Source organism: Phytophthora parasitica (assembly GCF_000247585.1).
Source record: "Phytophthora parasitica INRA-310 unplaced genomic scaffold supercont2.70, whole genome shotgun sequence".
NCBI lineage: Eukaryota > Oomycota > Peronosporomycetes > Peronosporales > Peronosporaceae > Phytophthora > Phytophthora nicotianae.
In genome coordinates this window covers 114,846-133,645 of record NW_008649056.1, presented here as the reverse complement: position 1 = coordinate 133,645, position 18,800 = coordinate 114,846, and the positions used below count along the sequence as shown (strand labels likewise).

The 18,800-nt window shown below is 51.6% G+C and overlaps 9 protein-coding genes across 10 annotated transcripts; 4 read left to right on the top strand and 5 right to left on the bottom strand.

Moving 5' to 3' along the window:
• Window positions 1-1,587: 1,587 nt before the first annotated feature.
• Window positions 1,588-2,017, bottom strand: PPTG_24127 (hypothetical protein; the record flags this gene model as incomplete). The annotated part of the gene is made up of 2 exons (XM_008915366.1): window positions 1,588-1,719; window positions 1,766-2,017. The coding sequence occupies 2 exons, from the start codon at window positions 2,015-2,017 to the stop codon at window positions 1,588-1,590; spliced, it is 384 nt and encodes a 127-aa protein (XP_008913614.1).
• A 1,602-nt stretch (window positions 2,018-3,619) lies between these two features.
• Window positions 3,620-5,255, top strand: PPTG_17499 (hypothetical protein). Its single transcript, XM_008915365.1, has one exon. It carries the CDS (start codon window positions 3,678-3,680, stop codon window positions 5,073-5,075), a length of 1,398 nt encoding a protein of 465 aa, XP_008913613.1. The 5' UTR covers window positions 3,620-3,677; the 3' UTR covers window positions 5,076-5,255.
• Window positions 5,254-7,216, bottom strand: PPTG_17498 (hypothetical protein). The gene has a single exon (XM_008915364.1). It carries the CDS (start codon window positions 7,125-7,127, stop codon window positions 5,388-5,390), a length of 1,740 nt encoding a protein of 579 aa, XP_008913612.1. The 5' UTR covers window positions 7,128-7,216; the 3' UTR covers window positions 5,254-5,387.
• A 1,606-nt stretch (window positions 7,217-8,822) lies between these two features.
• Window positions 8,823-10,829, bottom strand: PPTG_17497 (hypothetical protein). The gene has a single exon (XM_008915363.1). It carries the CDS (start codon window positions 10,746-10,748, stop codon window positions 8,943-8,945), a length of 1,806 nt encoding a protein of 601 aa, XP_008913611.1. The 5' UTR covers window positions 10,749-10,829; the 3' UTR covers window positions 8,823-8,942.
• A 553-nt stretch (window positions 10,830-11,382) lies between these two features.
• On the bottom strand, window positions 11,383-13,271 carry PPTG_17496 (hypothetical protein; the record flags this gene model as incomplete). The annotated part of the gene is made up of 1 exon (XM_008915362.1): window positions 11,383-13,271. One exon carries the CDS (start codon window positions 13,269-13,271, stop codon window positions 11,568-11,570), a length of 1,704 nt encoding a protein of 567 aa, XP_008913610.1. The 3' UTR covers window positions 11,383-11,567.
• Window positions 13,272-13,937: 666 nt separating this feature from the next.
• Window positions 13,938-15,223, top strand: PPTG_17495 (hypothetical protein). Its single transcript, XM_008915361.1, has one exon. It carries the CDS (start codon window positions 14,011-14,013, stop codon window positions 15,055-15,057), a length of 1,047 nt encoding a protein of 348 aa, XP_008913609.1. The 5' UTR covers window positions 13,938-14,010; the 3' UTR covers window positions 15,058-15,223.
• Window positions 15,224-15,421: 198 nt separating this feature from the next.
• Window positions 15,422-16,085, top strand: PPTG_17494 (60S ribosomal protein L30). The gene is made up of 2 exons (XM_008915360.1): window positions 15,422-15,527; window positions 15,702-16,085. The coding sequence occupies exons 1-2, from the start codon at window positions 15,507-15,509 to the stop codon at window positions 16,017-16,019; spliced, it is 339 nt and encodes a 112-aa protein (XP_008913608.1). The 5' UTR covers window positions 15,422-15,506; the 3' UTR covers window positions 16,020-16,085.
• PPTG_17493 lies at window positions 16,076-17,110 on the bottom strand. Of its 2 annotated transcripts, XM_008915358.1 has the most exons (3): window positions 16,842-17,110; window positions 16,676-16,772; window positions 16,084-16,619 (listed from the first exon to the last, which is right to left on the bottom strand). In XM_008915358.1, the coding sequence occupies exons 1-3, from the start codon at window positions 17,035-17,037 to the stop codon at window positions 16,172-16,174; spliced, it is 741 nt and encodes a 246-aa protein (XP_008913606.1). In that variant the 5' UTR covers window positions 17,038-17,110; the 3' UTR covers window positions 16,084-16,171. The 2 variants fall into 2 exon arrangements, with proteins under 2 accessions (XP_008913607.1, XP_008913606.1); XM_008915359.1 differs by having other exon boundaries at window positions 16,076-16,619; window positions 16,676-17,110.
• Window positions 17,111-17,745: 635 nt separating this feature from the next.
• On the top strand, window positions 17,746-18,766 carry PPTG_24126 (hypothetical protein; the record flags this gene model as incomplete). The annotated part of the gene is made up of 3 exons (XM_008915357.1): window positions 17,746-17,988; window positions 18,148-18,493; window positions 18,567-18,766. The coding sequence occupies 3 exons, from the start codon at window positions 17,746-17,748 to the stop codon at window positions 18,764-18,766; spliced, it is 789 nt and encodes a 262-aa protein (XP_008913605.1).
• Window positions 18,767-18,800: the final 34 nt, after the last annotated feature.

Here is an 18,800-nt window from a genome sequence, read left to right as displayed (position 1 = left end):
TTTGTCGGCTCGAACAAGTGGGTTGACGGCTTTATGCAGCGCTACAATCTATCCCTGCGTCGGACGACCAACCTCACGACGCTCACCGACAATGTGCTAACCGACCGGGTCGTGTGCTACATGGAATATCTGTCGCCACGGGTTGATGCGTTAAGTCTAGACCACACTGTCCTGGTGGACGAAACCGCGGTGTATTTTGAAGATCCGCGCCGCCAGACCATCGACGCCACCGGAGCCCGTCATGTGGTGCTGAAGTCCACTGGCTTTGCTTCAATGCGGGTGACTGCAGTCCTTGCTGTGTCTGCGTCGGGTCGCAAGCTACCGCCACTCGTCGTGTGGAAAGGCGCTCGTCAAGATGGTGCAATTGAGCGGATTGGAAAAACGTATGTCACGTATCAAAAACGAGCATGGGTTGACTCACAGTTGCTGATCAAGTGGCTTAATGTTGCTTTTCCACCTGTTCTGGATGCAGCTACACCGGGGAAAGCCGTCGTGGGATTCGATGCGCGCCCACGTGTCGAAGGCTGTGAAGGCGCAGTTTGCTAAGAAAAGGATTGAGATGTTTGTTATTCCCGGTGGATTGACGCCGTACGTTCAAGCCGGAGACATCGGGATTTACAAATCTTTCAAGGATAAACTTTCTGGCATCATCGACGATTGGAAGTCGTCTGACCGCGTCGTGTACACGAAGGGCGGGAACCCCAAGCAACCTCCAGAGGAAGATGTGGCGCAGTGGGTGCAGACCGCCTGGAAGGATGTACCAGACGACGTCGTTTCCCGCTCTGTCGCAGCGGCCGGATTCTCTCGGTGCTATCAAGACTGGCATATTAGCCGCCACGACGTGTACGGTGAGCTGTTTTGCCGCAAGTGGCTGTCTCGTGGCGATGATTCCGAAGCCGACGATGTTGAGGAAGAGCTGCTCGAAAACCTGGATGAGTTTACGATTTGGGATTCAGATGCATCTGCCTAAGCAGGCTCAGTAGTGTGCTACCTCCATTTTGTATACCCTGCTGCCCCTGGGGCGTCTTTTATTCGATTGAATACAGCACACAATTTGGCTTTATCCGTTATTTATTTAATTCTGAAGGACTACCTTACGGGCAAACATCAATCTATCAATTCGTTCGCTGTAGGGCCTGAGTGAACGCTTAATGTTGTCGCCATAGACCGTCATCCTAGCCGCCGCAACTTGAAGGACAAATGCGTGTCCAACAGCCATGGTGTTACTCGCAGCAACCAAATAGAAGCCGTCCTCCAGGTTCAGTCTCTCTAAGGCCGCAATACCACGATGTGCTTGTTATCATCAAAATCCACCAATGATAGTCTAGAACCATTTAAATGTACTTGAGAAATAAGCACCCGAAAAATCCGCCAAGGTAACCCACGGGACAGGTCCTGGTGAAGTTCCTCAGACCGCTCGAGGAACTTTTGAATATGTGCATCTTTTACACCTTCAACATCACCGACCAATACCAGTGCTTGCTGGAGTGCGAGGAACAGACATGTTCCAGTGGAATTTGCACCTGCCACAGATGGGTATTTCTGCGATACAAATTGAAAGAAGTCTTCCTTTCTCCCGGCGTCAACTCATTCGTCCACAATGGCCAGCATATCTTTAAAACCGTCCTCTGACAGCATCTTGTGCGGCTCCCACGTCCGGGGTAGAGGACCGTATTTTTTTTGTCCGCCACAGTACTCGATAGAGTATCTCGCCTTTAGCTGTAGTGACCCTATCCTTGATGTATGCCACTCTCCATGTCAGTACAGATTGGAGAGCTTTACAAATTTTCTTGCGACGTGATGGTCGACTCGATCTTGCTGAAAAATCCGGTGTATTGGTCTTAGTTAATCTGCGAACGCGAGAGCTCCTCCTTGGCTTCACGTGAGTCTGTAGAGGCTGTTGGTCTGGCTGCGTGTCTTCTAGTTGCTGCAATTGAATGACGTGCTCTGAAGATGAGTCGATGCACGCGGGTTTCTCCACTGGCGAGACCGTAGGTTGCGCAGATCTCACGAGCATTTCTAGGGCTGGTATCTGCTTGTATAATGCTGCTGCGATGCTGCCACCAGTCATTGGCCTAACCTGAGCCGACCGAAGCATATTGTCTGGGGCTGGCGTATCATTACAGAGCTCCGGACCAATATAGCACCAGTCAGACTACAGACTACTGAGACTTGGCAATGGAGACGGGAGGACTTGGCAAAAGACACGACAGGACTTGGCAAGGAGACGAGAAACGAGAGAATGAGACCACCTACAGACGCGCTGAAAGACGACTGTGTCGCATGCTATACCACACGCGTCTTCGACAGTATTGTCGAGCTTAATCTGATACCAAATCAGAACGTCTTCAACATAAGAACCTCCTAAAACTAATTCGCGCTTGAGATAGAGTTCGAAGGGCGGAAGTGGTGGGCCTGACCGACAACGAGGAGAGCTCAAAAAAAAAAAAACTGACCGCTCTGGAAGCCTCACAAATCGAAAAACAGACTTTTGTGTAGCCATTTTTGTAAACTGACTGAACAGTTTCAAGAGGGTCTATCTAATCCAATCAGGATTAAACAATCGTTTCATCCAATAAAATTCCCTGATGACGACCCAGGAGGCTGTTAAGGTTAGGGCTCGTCATGCCCTCTCCTTTTATTGTGTTTTCTCTGGAAATTAAAATTAATACTCGAAGAATACGGTACTTGTGACTCTATTATCTTATATCAAAATGGGTTCCGGCAGTTATTTACTGTGTATTAGACTACCAGATACAAACAATAGGATAATACCTTATCGTTCCCACTAATACCAATCTCACTTTTCCTTTTTCAAACCTTCTCCCACGTGTCCTTCTTCAAGTGCAAGAGTGCCTCTCAACAATCTGCATTCTTTACATTCTTGTCCACGTGCCATGCTAAGTGGCAACCATGTGCCATTACAAAAAGTGCCATGTTAAGTAGGCATCCAGAGTAGCTTAAGGGTTAACGCTCGAAATAACCGTCATCCAGAGCTGGTTCGTGTACACGGTTTACCACCACCTCATTGCGAGCGACGCTATAGTTTACGTTTCTCGCCTGTTTTCAGCTGATGACAGTGTGGTACCATCAGCACAAGGTTTTAGACCTATCATAGTAACAAATGTGGGCTTCGTTGTGGTGCCCTCGTGAAATTCTTCAGCCGGCAGTAAAAATGTTAACAATAGATTTTTAGCTTCTTCAGGTGAAGCACGCCTGTGTAACCGAGGAAAACAACCGTATGAGGAAGATCCAGCAGTCCGCGGCCATTTGAAATCCTGTAGGTAAGGTAATTCCTCCAAGTCATGTACTCACATGTACATGTAGAAACCATTTGTAGATGAAATACGGAGCACAAAATTCAACCAAATCAAATTCTCGAAATACAACTGTGTGGATTCACGAGGCGCGTGCAGCGACCAAACCAGGCTGCCACATAAAGGATGTGTTTACGATATACAGGTAAAATAGAGCCTGCAAGCTTTACATGTTTACATTGTTTACACGTGCCGGATAGAGCCATCCGTATGCTGCAAAACGTTTTTTTGTCCGAACTTTGACATTGATTTCACAGCCGCGCAACACGACTGAACTTCTCGTAACTATTGTCAGTCTTCGATTTGAGAGGAGGCACGCACATATTGAGTCAAGCTTTGCTTCGAACAAGATCGACAACTATGAGGCCTTGTCGAGTAATTTTACATGCATCTGTCCTAACAGTTCTATTGGCTACCCAGTCGATCGCCCAAGGCTTCACCACCGGAGAAGCTCCGGGTTTCGCTGTCGGCACCACCGGTGGAGGAAACGCAATACCCGACCACCCCAAAACGCTGGACGAACTAAAAGAGCTCCTCCGCGATGATAAGCCGCGCGTTGTCGTGCTTGACAAAGAATTCAACTTCCTCGGATCCGAAGGAAAAACGACCGAAATGGGATGCCGACCCAAGTCCAACACGGCCTGCCTCGCCAAGAGCAACGGGTTCAAGGGTCAGGATGTGATTCTCTTTCCAGGTGACACCACGCTCACCCACACAGGAGGGTGTGATCAGCCAGAGAAAGTGGAGATCACGTATGACAACGCCAGCAAGGACATGTTGTCGGTTCGCAGTAACAAGACACTGCGTGGTGTCGGCAAGAAAGGGGTATTGAAAGGCAAAGGACTCAAGCTCGAGGGTGACAACATCATCATCCAGAATATCCACATCACTGAGCTCAACCCGCAGTATATTTGGGGAGGAGATGCCTTCTTCATGGGAGGCATCGATAAACGCGCATTGAAGAAAATCTGGATCGACCACGTTAAGGTGTCACGTGTTGGACGGCAGATGTTCGTCAGTGGTTTTGACGGTGTCGAGAGTATCACGATCAGTAACTCGGACTTCGATGGCCGCACAGACTGGTCGAGTTCGTGTGACGGTCGTCACTACTGGGGGTTCATTCTGGACGGCACTACTACGCGCGTGAGCTTCCTCCAGAACTACGTCCACTCGACATCGGGCCGTTCACCAAAAATCATCGGTGCGTCAAGTCCGAATGCAAACGTGGTGGCGCACATTGCCAACAACTACTGGTCCGACAACTCGGGTCATTCGTTTGAGCCAGGGAAGAACGCTTTCGTTCTGGCTGAAGGCAACTTCTTTGAGGGTACGTTACAGCCCATGGAGGCCGACGCTGAGAAAGCGAGCATCTCGGTGGCGGACGATTGCAGTGCTGCACTGGGTCGTTCGTGTCCTGGCAACACTGTAGAGAAGAGTGGCAAGTTTGAGTCGGTGAACGGAGCGCGAGCTCTAGAGACGGTGAAGAAGTACAAGGAGATCACGGGATACAAACCGGGTGAGGCTACTCAGCTATCAGAATCGGCTGATAACTTCGGCGTTGGCACGTTGGGCGATTCACCGTCCCAGGGAGAAGTTAACCAGACGGACGGCTCTCAACCAGAGGCTAATACCAAGCAAGAGGACCCCGCTCAATCAGAGGCTAATGTCAAGCAAGAGGACCCTACTCCCGCTGCAAATACGAGCGCTACCGGCGCCCCTAAGACTAATGGTAGCATTACAAAACAAGGCAGTACGTAATAACAGAGACTCACCGTCTCGAGAAGCTGTCGAGCAAGGGATCGTCGCCAAGGATTTCGAGTCACCGGAAAAGGTTGCTTACATATATACTTACGAGTAGAAGCGTTGTCGTGCTTAATTGACGCTGAAGGGTACGCTTACTACATCTACAATTGCGTTTAAAAACAAGTTGATGTGAATCAAAAAGCGTAGAAGTCAAAATTCTGTATAGATATCAATTTACTACGAATTAGAGGAAAGGAGACACAGCATGACCCTCATCTATTAGTTGCAACTAGTGGGGAACATACCGCGACGCTGTACATACAGGCATTAACTCAGCAAGTTCTCGACCGAAGCCTCAATCCACGACGTCACCTGGTCAGCCGACACAGCGTCCACATCGAAGTCGAAGTCGTCGCCACCAAGCTCAATGATCTTGATGGTACCCGTGCTCGAGTTGTCGATGATGGTAACGTACGTCACCGTAGAGTCCGTGGGACGCGCGGCGTAGTTGTCACCACCCGGAGACACGCTACCGTCAAAGAAATAGTAGTGAGTGGACACCTTATCCTTGTCGGTGTTGGTCTCAATGACCTCAGCGATGTCGAGCTCACCGCATCCTCCTTCCGAGCCTTCGCCACGGCAGTTGCAGCCGTACTGGTTCGCACGTACAACCTGGGCGTTCAGCATCCAAATGGCCGGGCGGTTGACGGACGAACCCGTCGGCATCTGCACTTTAGTCACAAACATCTTCATGCCGCCATCCCAGCCGTGGAATCCCATATCATCGTAGTATCCAATGCAGCCATCTTGGTCGGCACAGTTGGTCTCAGTCATGATGTTCACTTCGCAACCGGTTGACACGCACGGACCGCCGCCGGTCACGGACGCGTCCGACGCGTCAGCCAGCGAACCACCGAAAACCGTGGAGCTCGTGGCAGTGCCAGAGCCATCGTCCGTCGAGTATCCCTGAGGACTCGAGTCGGCACCTGTGTAGTCAATGTTCAGGTTGTTCATGAAGACCATGTTATCCTGGGTGCCGTTCTGGCTGTACGACGACACCTTGGTCCAGTCGCTGCCTGATGTGGCGTTGAAGACGGCAATGCTGTAAATGTTCATAGGACCACGGAAGACCATAGACACCTCCTCACTGAACGGGCCGACGGGGTCACTGACCGACACGGTTTCCGTCGTGCACGAAGACATCTCCGTCACCTTGCCGTATGTACCGGTGGCGGAACCAGCGTCCGTTCCGCTGTACACGAAACTGGAGCTGATAGTGGCGCTGGAGAACGACGCGGAGCTGCCCGTCGACATCGTCTTGGAGGTGGTCGAAGTTGAAGTCGAAGTCTGCGTAGCCGTAGATGTGCTGCTGGTTGACGGAGCCGTGGTGGTGCTTTCCGACGAGGTGGTCACCGTGCCCGACTTGTAGTCACCTTGAACCTCCGGAGCCGCCGTGGTAGCGGCCGGAGCTGTCGTCGTCGGGGTTGATTGAGTCGTTGGCTGGGTGGTCGACTGAGCAGAAGACGACGTCGTGGTTGTGCTGGAGCTGGATCCGCCGGGACAGAAGGTGACGGTGAACGGGAGCGTATCCGGGCAGCTGTGAGTCTTGGTATCGTCCGACGGGTACAGGTAGGCGTCCGAGCACTGCTCGCTCTCGCAGGTGAGGGTAGCACAGGAGCTGGAGACGGACTTGGTCGAACTGGTGTCGGGCGCGATGCTCATGGCCACGTTGTAGCCGGACTTGCCCGTGAGCTCCTTGCAAGCCTCGTAAGACGAACAACTACCGCTTCCAGGCGGGATGACGCTGATGTCGTACCAAGTGTATCCACCCGAGACGGAAAACTCCGCGAGGGTGGCCTCGTCACCAGTGCCGTCACGGAACATGCCGTTGTAGCCGCTGGCCAGATCACGCGACGTGGAACTGCCGGCCGCGATGGTCTCGGTCTTGCTGTTGTCGTACAGGTTGACCGAGTATGAGCACGAGTTGACAAAGCTCACAGATACAGACGCGGCCACGGGGGCGGTCATTACCATGGCGGTGCTCAAGGCGAGAAAGACCTTAACCATTGTACAAGATGATCAGATGCGAGCCCAAGTTGGCAATTTGCGGAATGGGACGGAACCGCGCCGGTGTTGCGCTTACCCACGACAGACCATGAAGGTGGATGAATCCGATCAGCACTTTTGGAGACGCTCAAGCGACAGACGGATGCAATGCATATCGTGGCGATGACGGTGGTCACCACCGTGGCGGCCTTGCTCATGACTATCTCAGGCGCTAGTCACTCGAAAGCCATAGACGCCAGTACCAGCTGGCAATGTATTGACACCAAGCATGCCTGCGATAATACGTGCAAGCACAACACTAAATTTAGGCGGTTTATCATTAATGACAAGATTAATTGACAGGAAATCAGGCGCTTAGTGAAGAGGGTGATTAGTGCGATAATCAAGTTTTGGAGGAAACAGGTATCGCAGATAAAAAGATATTTTACTGGTGGACCATTCGTCGTCCCGTCGTTGGCTCACCAGGTGACAGGCGTACCACTCTGCCAACCGGCCTTCGATCATTTGCTTTTTGTATTACCGGCTCACGACATCTTGTTTTCACTAAGAGTGTTAGGTTGTTAGGTGCAAAGCATATCAAAAGGATGCACTTTACGCAAGAGTCACACGCAGGCGCTCAAGTTGAGGGCCTGCTCTGTGAGGCAACATGCCTCAACACCTTTTGATCTCCATCTGCGCAAAGACTGCAATGAATATCCAACACACGGTTCAGAAAATATAATAAGACGTCCTGTCCATCGCAGGTTTTAAATGTTTTGACGTCGAACTTACCAGTCTCGAGCTTTATAAATCGTTTCTGTAAAGTGGCTTCGCTGATTGATAAAACGTTGCGGTGGAGATCGGTTTGGAGCGATGCGCTTGCCTGTCCTTGTCAAGGACTCCTTCATGCGTTGTGTGGCCACCGAGAGTCCTCGCTGTACGAAAGTGATCCCACAGGAGTCACGCGTGACTGATTTGCAAGGCTCCAGTGGCGTGCTGTTGTTCGAGCGACCATTTCCCCAGTGACGACAGCGCTGCCGGTGGTTGGCCACTATTAATCTTGGTGGCGCCGTGAGGAACGCGTGCCGCTCCTTTCTCGCCGATGAGCGCACCATTCCTACGACGAGGCCCGCAATAATGTCGATCTCGCAAAACAAATCTTTCGCGTTATGGAGCATCTACTGTAATAGAGTGGACTGATTCGTGGGGGTTGTCCTCCTGTCCTCCTTCGTAGTGTTGCCAACCGCTTCAACATGGGATCTCCTGGTTTTACTCGCGTGTTGTCCCTTGCTCTTGCTCGCTCTAGCATCGCATCACAGCAGCGAAGTGCCGTCGCGCGGAGGCATTTCAGCGACGCATCGTCAAGGCAAACTGGTATCACATATATATTAATAATTACATTGATTAAATCTTCAGCCTATCGATGCATCTACGTGTATTAAAACATGTTACGCGGAGTTTGCTGTTAATGGCAGCAGCAGCCTGCTACGTCTTCATCTGGACAGGATTTAATTGCAAATTTTATGTGGGTATAACGCACTAACTTACAAAAACGGTTATGTGCGCAGCTCCGAAAGCTTTCCTTATCTCTGTACAACACTTTAGCCTTGTTCTTTTTAAAAGCAAATACTTCAAGTATAGAGTAGATAGCACGGGTATTACTTGAAAAAAAAGACCTACTTCTAAGTTGAAAGTAATAGCTAATATGGGTACTAACTCTTCTCAAAACAGAACATTGTGTCATGTTATCACCTAGGGAACGTCAACTACCTGGCATTTTGTGTCAGTCCTACCACACGATTCCAACACTCAATGCAAGGTTAAGCCTCATTTCACCTAGCTTAGTAGATTCTCCACCGAAGTGGTTAGCCACGCCGATACCGTATCGCCAGACACAGAGTCCACTGAGAAATCAAAGTCGTCGCTGCCAATTTCGATGATCTTCACGATGCCCTCGCCCGAGTTGTCGAAGATAGTCACGTACGTCACAGCCGAGTCGGTCGGGCGCGTGGCGTAGTTGTCACCGCCAGGGGACACGCTACCGTCGTAGAAGTAATAATGGGTGGACACCTTGTCCTGGGCTGTGTTGGTCTCGATAACCTCGGCGACATCAAGCTCACCACAGCCACCCTCCGAGCCCTCTCCACGGCAGTTGCAGCCGTACTGGCTGGCACGCACAACCTGGGCGTTCAGCATCCAGATAGCAGGCAGGTTGGCCGTTGAGCCCGTCGGCATCTGCACCTTGGTCACGAACATCTTCATACCACCATCCCAGCCATGGAAACCCATGTCATCGTAGTATCCAATGCATCCGTCTTCATCGGCACAGTTGGTCGCCGTCATGATGTTCACCTCACAACCGGTGGACACGCACGGGCCACCGCCAGTTACGGACGTGTCGGAGGCATCGGCCAGTGAACCACCGAAGATGGTCGACTCAGTAGCTGTAGCTGTTCCGTCGGCCGTTGAATACCCCTGCGGGCTCGAGTTAGCACCGGTGTAGTCAATATTTAGATTGTTCATGAACACCATGTTGTCCTGCGTGCCGGCGCTGGCGTCGTACGACGACACCTTGGTCCAGTCGCTGCCGGATGAACCGGAGAACACGGCGATGTTGTAAATGTTCATAGGGCCACGGAAGACCATGGTCACTTCCTCGCTCATCGGGCCGACCGGGTCGCTCACCGAAACGTCCTCGGTCGTACATGAGGACATTTCGGTTACCTTACCGTAAGTACCAGCAGCCGAACCAGCGTTCGTGCCGCTGTACGCAAAGCTCGAACTGATGGTAGCGCTCGAGAAGTCTCCCGTGGAGCCGCTCGACGTTGTAGTGGTCTTGCTGGTTGAGGCGCTGGACGTTGTTGTCGTGCTACTGGAAGTAGTCGAGGTGCTCGTCGTTGCGGTAGTCGAGGAGGCTGAAGAAGAAGACTTCGTCGCCACAACGCTAGACGTATAATCGGCATCCGACGCAACCGAAGCAGTTGTAGCTGAAGGTGTCGATGTGACAGCAGGGGCCTCCGTAGCAGCTACACCTTCCGTGGATGCAGGGGTGGATGTGGTAACGGGGGTCTCCGTAGCAACCGCGCCGGTGGTGCTTGTCGTCGTTGCCGACGAATTGGTCGATCCATCCGGGCAGAAGGCCACTTGGATGGTGAGTGCGTCGGGGCAATTATGTAGTTTGGTTGTGTCTGACGGGTACAGATAAGCCTCCTCGCAGTCGGGGCTTTCACAGGTGACGGCTGTGCACTCTGCATTCACGGCAGTGGTGCCGACATCGGGGGTAATGCTCATGGCCACGTTGTAGCCAGTCTTGCCCGAAGTGGCGGCGCATTCGGCGTAGCTGGTGCAACTACCTGCTCCAGGAGGCACGGTACTGATAGCGTACCAGGTTTTGCCGCCGCTGATGGCGAATTGGGCCAGCGTAGCTTCGGTGCTCATGCCGTTACGGAACACTCCACTGAAGCCGTCGGCCAGGTCGCGAGACATAGAGCCTCCCGCCGCGATGGTCTCGGCCACGCTGTTGTCATACAAGTTGATGTCGTAGTTGCAGTCGTTCACGAAGGATACTCTGGTGGCCAAGGTCACTACCATCTGAGCCACCACGGCCAAGGAACCGCTAAGGGCCAGGAACACGCGCACCATGCTGGAGAGTTGAGATAGAGTTGTCGGATCGACGACCTGCTAGTTGTCGATGTATTCACAGCTGAGCGTGAATGAGCAAGTTGCGAAGTGTGTGAGTGAGTACCGCGCCAGACGCGCCTAACGTCTCCGATCTGCCGTGATGTAAGGACCTTAGTAAGGTCCCCGCTAAACGCTTGGCTCACATCCTTTTCGATCATTGTCGTGCTGACCGCATCACGAGTGCCGAGCAACTCGATGGGGGCTCGCGCCAATGGCAGCAATGACTTTATCTCAGGAGGCATCAGGACAACGAGCGCACACGGTGCGATATAAAATGCTCGCGGAGCAGTAGAGTTCTGCGATTGACGAAAGGATTAAGTTAAGAACATAATGCGTAAAAAAAAAATTGGTTCTCCGGGACTCGACAAAGCTGTCGATTTGCTGATCAAGGCGACTAGTTCAATTTCTGATAAAGTATCTTTCTCCAAATGGATTTCCGCAAAATTTGTATACAAGTTCGCGGAAAATGTAGCGCCTTGCACGTAGATAGTTTCGCTGGCAGCGTAGTGTCGCCAAACAAACCAACGAGTTATGCGTGAGCGGCCTCTGCTGTCGCTGGTGTTGCTGAAGAGCGAAGTGTTGAAATAAAGCAAATGAATAGTTGAAAGCACAGTATATTGTTTGGGGGCAATGCAATTGTATAGGCTAAATCTTCATCAGGGAGCACTGTTTTCGTGTCAACTCCAGTGGAACGCCAGCTATCTGGCATTTCTGCTGATCCTGCCACACGATTACAGCATTCAATGCGACCAAGTCTCATCGTTCCACTTAAAAAAAAAACTAGCTCAGCAGGTTCTTCACCGGGGCGGACAGCCATGCCGATACCGTATCGGCCGACACAGAATCCACGGAAAAGTCAAAATCATCGCAGCCAATCTCGATGATCTTCACAATGCCCTCACCCGAGTTGTCGAAGATGGTCACGTACGTCACAGGAGTATCAGTTGGGCGCGTGGCGTAGTTGTCACCACCGGGAGACACGCTACCGTCGTAGAAATAATAGTGAGTGGACACCTTATCCTTGTCCGTGTTGGTCTCAATTACCTCAGAGACATCAAGCTCACCACAACCACCGTGAGCGCCCCAGCCACGGCAGTTGCAGCCGTACTGATTCGCGCGCACAACCTGAGCGTTCAACATCCAAATAGCGGGTAGGTTGGCTGCCGAGCTCGAAGACATCTGTACTTTGGTCACGAACATCTTCATGCCGCCATCCCAGCCATGGAAACCCATGTCATCGTAGTATCCAATGCAGCCGTGTTTGTCGGCGCAGTTGGTCGCCGTCATGATGTTCACCTCACAACCGGTGGATACACACGGTCCACCGCCAACCACTGACGGATCGGTGGCATCCGCTAGCCAACCACCGAAAATGGTCGATGCGCTTGCCGTAGCCTTACCGTCGGCAGTCGCGTACCCCTGAGGACTCGAGTTGGCACCGGTGTAATCAATGTTGAGGTTGCTCATGAAGATCATGTTGTCCTGCGTACCGGCGCTGGCATCGTACGACGACACCTTGGTCCAGTCGTTACCGGGTGACCCGGAGAACACGGCGATGTTGTAAATGTTCATAGGGCCACGGAAGACCATGGATACTTCCTCGCTCATTGGGCCGATTGGGTCGCTGACTGAAACGTCCTCGGTCGTGCACGAGGACATATCTGTCACTTTGCCGTAGGTACCAGTGGCTGACCCGGCAGTCGTGCCTCTGTACTCAAAGCTCGAGCGAATGGTAGCGCTTGAGAGACTCCCCTTAGAGCCGGGCGTGGTTGCCGTAGTCGTTGTTGAGGTATCGGTACTGGTTGTCGAAGCCGAGGATGATGATTCTCCTGCCGAGGCAACCGTTGCCGTCGTAGCCGCAGGTGTGGGTGTGTCAGCGGGGGTCTCTGAAGGCGTAGACGTAACAATGGGGGTATCTGGAGCAACGGTGTCGGTGGAGCTCGTCGGCGTCGTTGTCGAGGACGAACCGCCTGGGCAGAAGGTCACTTTCATCGCGAGGGTATCAGGACAACTGTGCAACTTGGTGTCGTCTGACGGATACAGGTAGGCACCCTCGCAGTCGGGGCTTTCACAGGTGACGGCTGTGCACTCTGCATTCACGGCAGTGGTGCCGACATCGGGGGTAATGGTCATGGCCACGTTGTAGCCGGTCTTGCCCGAAGTGGCGGCGCATTCGGCGTAGCTGGTGCAACTACCTGCTCCAGGAGGCACGGTACTGATAGCGTACCAGGTTTTGCCGCCGCTGATGGCGAATTGGGCCAGCGTAGCTTCGGTGCTCATGCCGTTGCGGAACATTCCACTGAAGCCGTCGGCCAGGTCGCGAGACATAGAGCCTCCCGCCGCGATGGTCTCGGCCACGCTGTTATCATACAAGTTGATGTCGTAGTTGCAGTCGTTCACGAAGGATACTCTGGTGGCCAAGGTCACTGCCATCTGAGCCGCCACGGCCAAGGAACCGTTGAGGGCCAGGAACACGCGCACCATGCTGGCAAGCTACTTTGTTGTACAGATAAAGTGGTCGGGTTGACGAGCTGCGATATATTCACAGTGGTCTGGAGTGAGCAACTCGTGAAGTGTGTAGGTGCCGCAGTGTGATTCATATGTTCAACCTACTATTGATAGGCATTTCGCATTCGTTTAGATCGCTATGGATCAAAAATAGTTACATTTGTTGTATTCTTATAAATAAACAACAACACCGCATGATGAACGCTCTTTGAAGTTGTATCTCTGCAATTACCGTTTGGAAACTCACTCGCGCCTTTGGCGGACAGCACTTTAGTATGTCGAAGAGGCTTAGCCAACGTAAAAAAGAAAACAACAACTTGCAGACTCGCCGCGAACGTGACTTCTAAAATTTACGTCCCCGTGGAGCTGGGCCCCTATCTTGTGTTCCGGTGGACGACATTCATCTGATCGAATTGATATCATTGTCGACGACTAGTGCAGATTCAAGCAAAGCAATTATCCCCGTGCGATGAAATGCTACGTATGAAAGCGACATTTGTAGCTCTACTTGTTTGGCTTAAAACACGCCATGCTTACTTTCTGAATCATTGCTATTTCCGGCGCCGCTGTGCACTCTACTCGTATGTGTGCAGTAATGTCTTGCTTCGGGCGACAGTTTGGGATCAAATCACAAAATTTGTCCATTTTCTCAGGTAGGATACGTTTTGCCCAAAAGTCGCTATTTCCTGAGAACACCGCCCCCACCGCACCGAAAATGGAGGTTCATCAAGTGCCAGTCGTCGACATTGGCGCCCTCATGGCACGCGACACGGACGCTGAAGTCAATGCCGCACTACGCGACACTGAAGACGTCGCACTTCGTGAGATCCTCGAGAATATCCGCGCTGCTGCCAGCGAGTGGGGCTTCTTCTACGTCACTAACCATGGTCTACCAGAAGAGGAAATGGAAAGGTTCCGAGAAAGCATGCGATCGTTCTTCCATCTCCCAGTAGATATTAAACGCAGTATCGCTCGGACTGAAGAAAATGTGCGTGGATACGTTGAGAAGGAACTCACGAAGAACAAGACAGACTGGAAAGAATGTTTTGACTTCACTGGTGCGTACGAGGATGACCCACCCAATCTCAACAACAGCGAACCACCAAGAAAGCTGCAAAACCAGTGGCTGGATGAAAATGTACTCCCCGGATTCCGCCACGAAATGCAAACGTACTACGAGAAGATGGCGTACATGTCACGTCGATTGATGAAGTTGTTCGCTGTTGCTTTGGGCGAAGACCCAACGTTCTTTGACAAGTTTTTCCATGGGAACCACCCCAGTGTAATGAGACTGAATCACTATCCAATTGCTCCAGAGCCTGAGAAAACGATGGGCGTTTATCATCACACAGATTCGGTCGCACTTACAATTTTACTGCAAGATGACGACGTGGCTTCACTGCAAGTGCTACACCGAGAGTCGAACACGTGGGTGAACGTACCGCCACGTAAAGGCACGTACACCATTAACACTGGGGATTTGATCCAAGTGTGGTCCAATGACAAGTTCGTGGCGCCATTGCATCGTGTGCTGGCTACGGACAAGGCCAGTCGATACACAGCTCCGTTCTTTTATCTCCCGGCGTACGACGTGCAGGTGGAGCCTATTGTGGTGAAGGAAGGCGAGGTGCCCAATTACCGTCCGTTTAGCTTTCTCGAGTACATTGTGGCACGTGCTCGAGGAAACTATGCCGACTTGGGCCAAGAAAATCAGATTGGCGACTTCAAGATCAACGGGCCCATTGACACTGCCAATTCCTAAGCGTGCAGATGGCGGCAACACGCTCACGACTTTATATCACAAAGTTTGGCCCTTTGCGTTATAAGTTATCTCCTCGAATTACTCTTTATATTGCACACTTGGCAAAAGAAGCTAAATAATAAAATGATCTGCGTTGTAAAGTGGATTTCGTTGCCAATGCCACCCACATTGAAGCCTATAGCTCCACCCCAGGGGACTGCATAGGTGGCCACGTCGCCAAGCTTCATTCCCGTCAGTCCTCTCAATTAGGTGGGGCACGTAAGGTATGTCGCTTCAACTTGTCCTCATTTCGGCCAATCATCACACATTTTCTTTCCGCCAATCAAACATTTTTCATGTGGACCACCACGAAATACTGATTGGAGGAGAGCAGTCCTCCATTAGGACTGAGCACCTCATCCAGCCCCACTTTGTGATTCAGTGGAGCTTACGCAGAGAAACGAATCAAGATGGTTGCCTCTAAGAAGTCGGTAGGGTGCACAACTGCTGCTTGACTCAGTGCAATGCCCATCCGATGGACGAGGTCGCGTTCGGTCGCTTTTGACGCTGCCGCATTGCCGTTCCTGCGAAGTCGGATGGGTTGAATTCGATGGAGGAACGACAAGTTTTGTATTAATTCCTCGCTGTGTGTTTCCTATGAGCAGAAGAAGTCCTCGGACAACATTAACTCTCGTCTGCAGCTTGTGATGCGCTCCGGTAAGGTCGCTCTGGGCTACAAGCAGACCCTCAAGAACCTGCGCAGCGGCAAGGCCAAGCTCGTGATCATGGCCTCGAACACGCCCCCGCTCCGCAAGTCGGAGGTCGAGTACTACTCGATGCTTGCCAAGACTGGCGTGCACCACTTCTCGGGCACCAACAACGACCTCGGTACGGCTTGCGGCAAGTACTTCCGCGTGTCGTGCATGTGCATCCTTGACGCCGGTGACTCCGACATTCTGCGTGCCATGCCCTCGGAGAACTAGATGCTTTTAGCCTAGTACTTCGACTTAAAGCTGACGCAGAATAACATTCTTTTGAGGCTCCCACCAGTTTTCTTGGTATCTTCTCAGTTGTGTTATTGATGATACGGTGAATTGAAAAATGCGCTGAACTACATGTACTTTGTAATGCGTTCTTAACTGACATATCGTTGCAGATGGGGGCCGTAATAAGCTTCTGTTATGACGTCAAAGTCGAGAGGGCTATAACTCTCGAGCATCACGATCTTCTCGCTGTTGTCGTTGCTGTCCTGTGAATCGACTACACGGAAGTATGCGCAGTCGCGGCCTACGTTGCTGTCATAGGGAGGTGTGATGATGTCGAGGAAGGCACAGCCAATCTCGTCGTCGCCAACGATCTCGTGTAGGTTGCCATAGTCTGGCAGCAACTCTGTCGTGTACGGAGCCGTGATAACCTCATCTACGCGAAGACGCGCCCTCAGCTTCTTGTCTCTCGGTGCCGCACTGTCCTTAATAAGGTCATACGATTTGATATGCAGCGAGCCGTACAACACACGCGAGATGACACTCATCCCCGGGTGGTCGTGCAGCGGGATCGACGCTCCCGGCGGTAAGATGAAGATTCTAACAGCAGCACATTAGTCAATACTATCAGCATCAGCAGATCTAGAGAAGCCTACCCGATGGAGAACGTCTCGTCCTCGTAGACGTGCTGATAGTGCACGCGTTTGGGGCGGTCGGGTCCGCTGCCCTCCGTCCCTGGAACTGTTAGCTGGACTGGAATAACTCAAGACAGATTGTCAGTAAGCCTTACGTTTATCTGTCATAACAACTCTTCAACATTACAATTAGCTGGGAAGAGCTCGTCACAAATAGCCTTGACAGGCGTGATTTCCTCGGCCGTCAACGCGTGCGGAGCGCCGTCGTATTTGGCAATCGCTTTGACCAGCAGATCCTGGATACGCTCAAGCGCCTTCTGCCCTTCGACCACGTCCTTATTTCCACCGAAAGAGAAGCGCCAGATTGTGTTGAGGAATTCCATTGTTGCTTGGCGTGGAGCGGTGTGCGTTACCGACCGCTCGTCGTTATGGCTGGCACCTTCCAGCTTCCAGCTTTGAGCATTTTGCTTGTCTTTGCTGCAGTTTGGTGTTGAACACACCGATGGAATTCTGTTCGATTCGATTCAAGTTGCGCAGAAGCAACTCAACATAGCGGATCTCAACCCAATCGCTATTTAAGTTGCTGACATGTTGCTGGTTCAAGCTCGGTTGGTTTTTCGAGACTGTTTGACCGTTTTGTCAAGTAAATAGCGATCTAAATCTGTTGTATAGGTCACCATTTGTATATTAATAGTACAACCTATAATTGACGTGTCCAATGCTGTTGCAGTTTAGGATGACCACACCCTTAGCGTTACTCGTATTGTTAAACCAGCATTGGTGTCGGCGTGTATTGTAAGTATTTGCTCCCTTGCCCGCAAAATGAGGACGGATTCGTATCCATTCAAAACAAAATACGATTCCAAGTTGGAAGGCGTCACTTCAATCCGCCGGATAGGACGAGTAGGATGAGGTGAAAGTCGAAGCCCCAAGGCACCCAATCACTCTTTGCATTTTGCTGGCGTCAAGGTATGAAGAATATATGAGAAAACGTTTGCACGTACCAACATCCACGCTGGCTGCGTCGGGCCTCATTACTCACTACTCAATGTGCACGCTAAATAGCAAGACATCACGAGAAAAGATTCACCATGGACGTCCGCCAAGTGCCAATGGTTGACGTCGCAGCCCTCATTGCATTCCCCAATGATGTCGAGGTAGATGCCGCGCTTCGCGCCAAGGATGGAGACCCCCGCAAAATTGTCGAGGAGATTGGAGCGGCTGCGAACGAGTGGGGATTTTTCTATATCGCTAACCACGGACTGTCAGAGCAAGAAATGGCCAAGTTCCAAAAAGCCATGCGCTCCTTCTTCGATCTCCCAAGGACGTCAAGCGTACCGTCCAACGAACACTAACCAATTCGCGTGGATACGTTGAACACGAGCTCACGAAGAACAAGACGGACTGCAAAGAGTGTTTCGACTTTGCTGGCGCCAACGAAGACGGACCCGCCAACGACAAACACTTACGTCTGAGAGATGATAAAAAATCAGTGGATCAGCGAGGAAGCCCTACCAGGTTTCCACAACGAGATGACCACGTACTTCAACAAGATGGAGTACATCGCACGTCGCTTGCTAAAGGTATTTGCCGTCGCTCTCGGCGAAGAGCCCACATTCTTTGACCAGTTCTTTCATGACGAGAACTCGAGTCACATGCGTCTGAACCACTACCCCGCGACTGAAGACCCAGAGAAGACAATGGGCGTCTACCATCACACAGACGCTGGTGCTCTCACTATTCTTCTTCAAGATGATGACGTTGCGTCGTTGCAGGCTTTTCACCGTCCGTCTCAAACGTGGGCCAACCTACACAATCAACATCGGCGACATGGTGCAGGTGTGGTCGAACGACCAGTTTGTAGCACCGCTACATCGCGTTCTGGCTAATGGAGGAGCCGATCGCTTTTCAGCACCTTTCTTCTACAACCCGTCGTACAAAGCTCAAGTGGAGCCCATTGTAATGAAGCCTGGTGATGTAGCCAATTACCGCCAGCTGAGCTGGGGTGAGTTCCGCCTGAGGCGCTACCAGGGCAACGTCACTGACAAGGGCAAGGAGATTCAGATTGGTGACTTCAAGGTCCGTGGCCCCATTGACGTAGCCAACTCGTAAAATGCCCCAAGATGTAGCCATCCCTAGTAAAAAA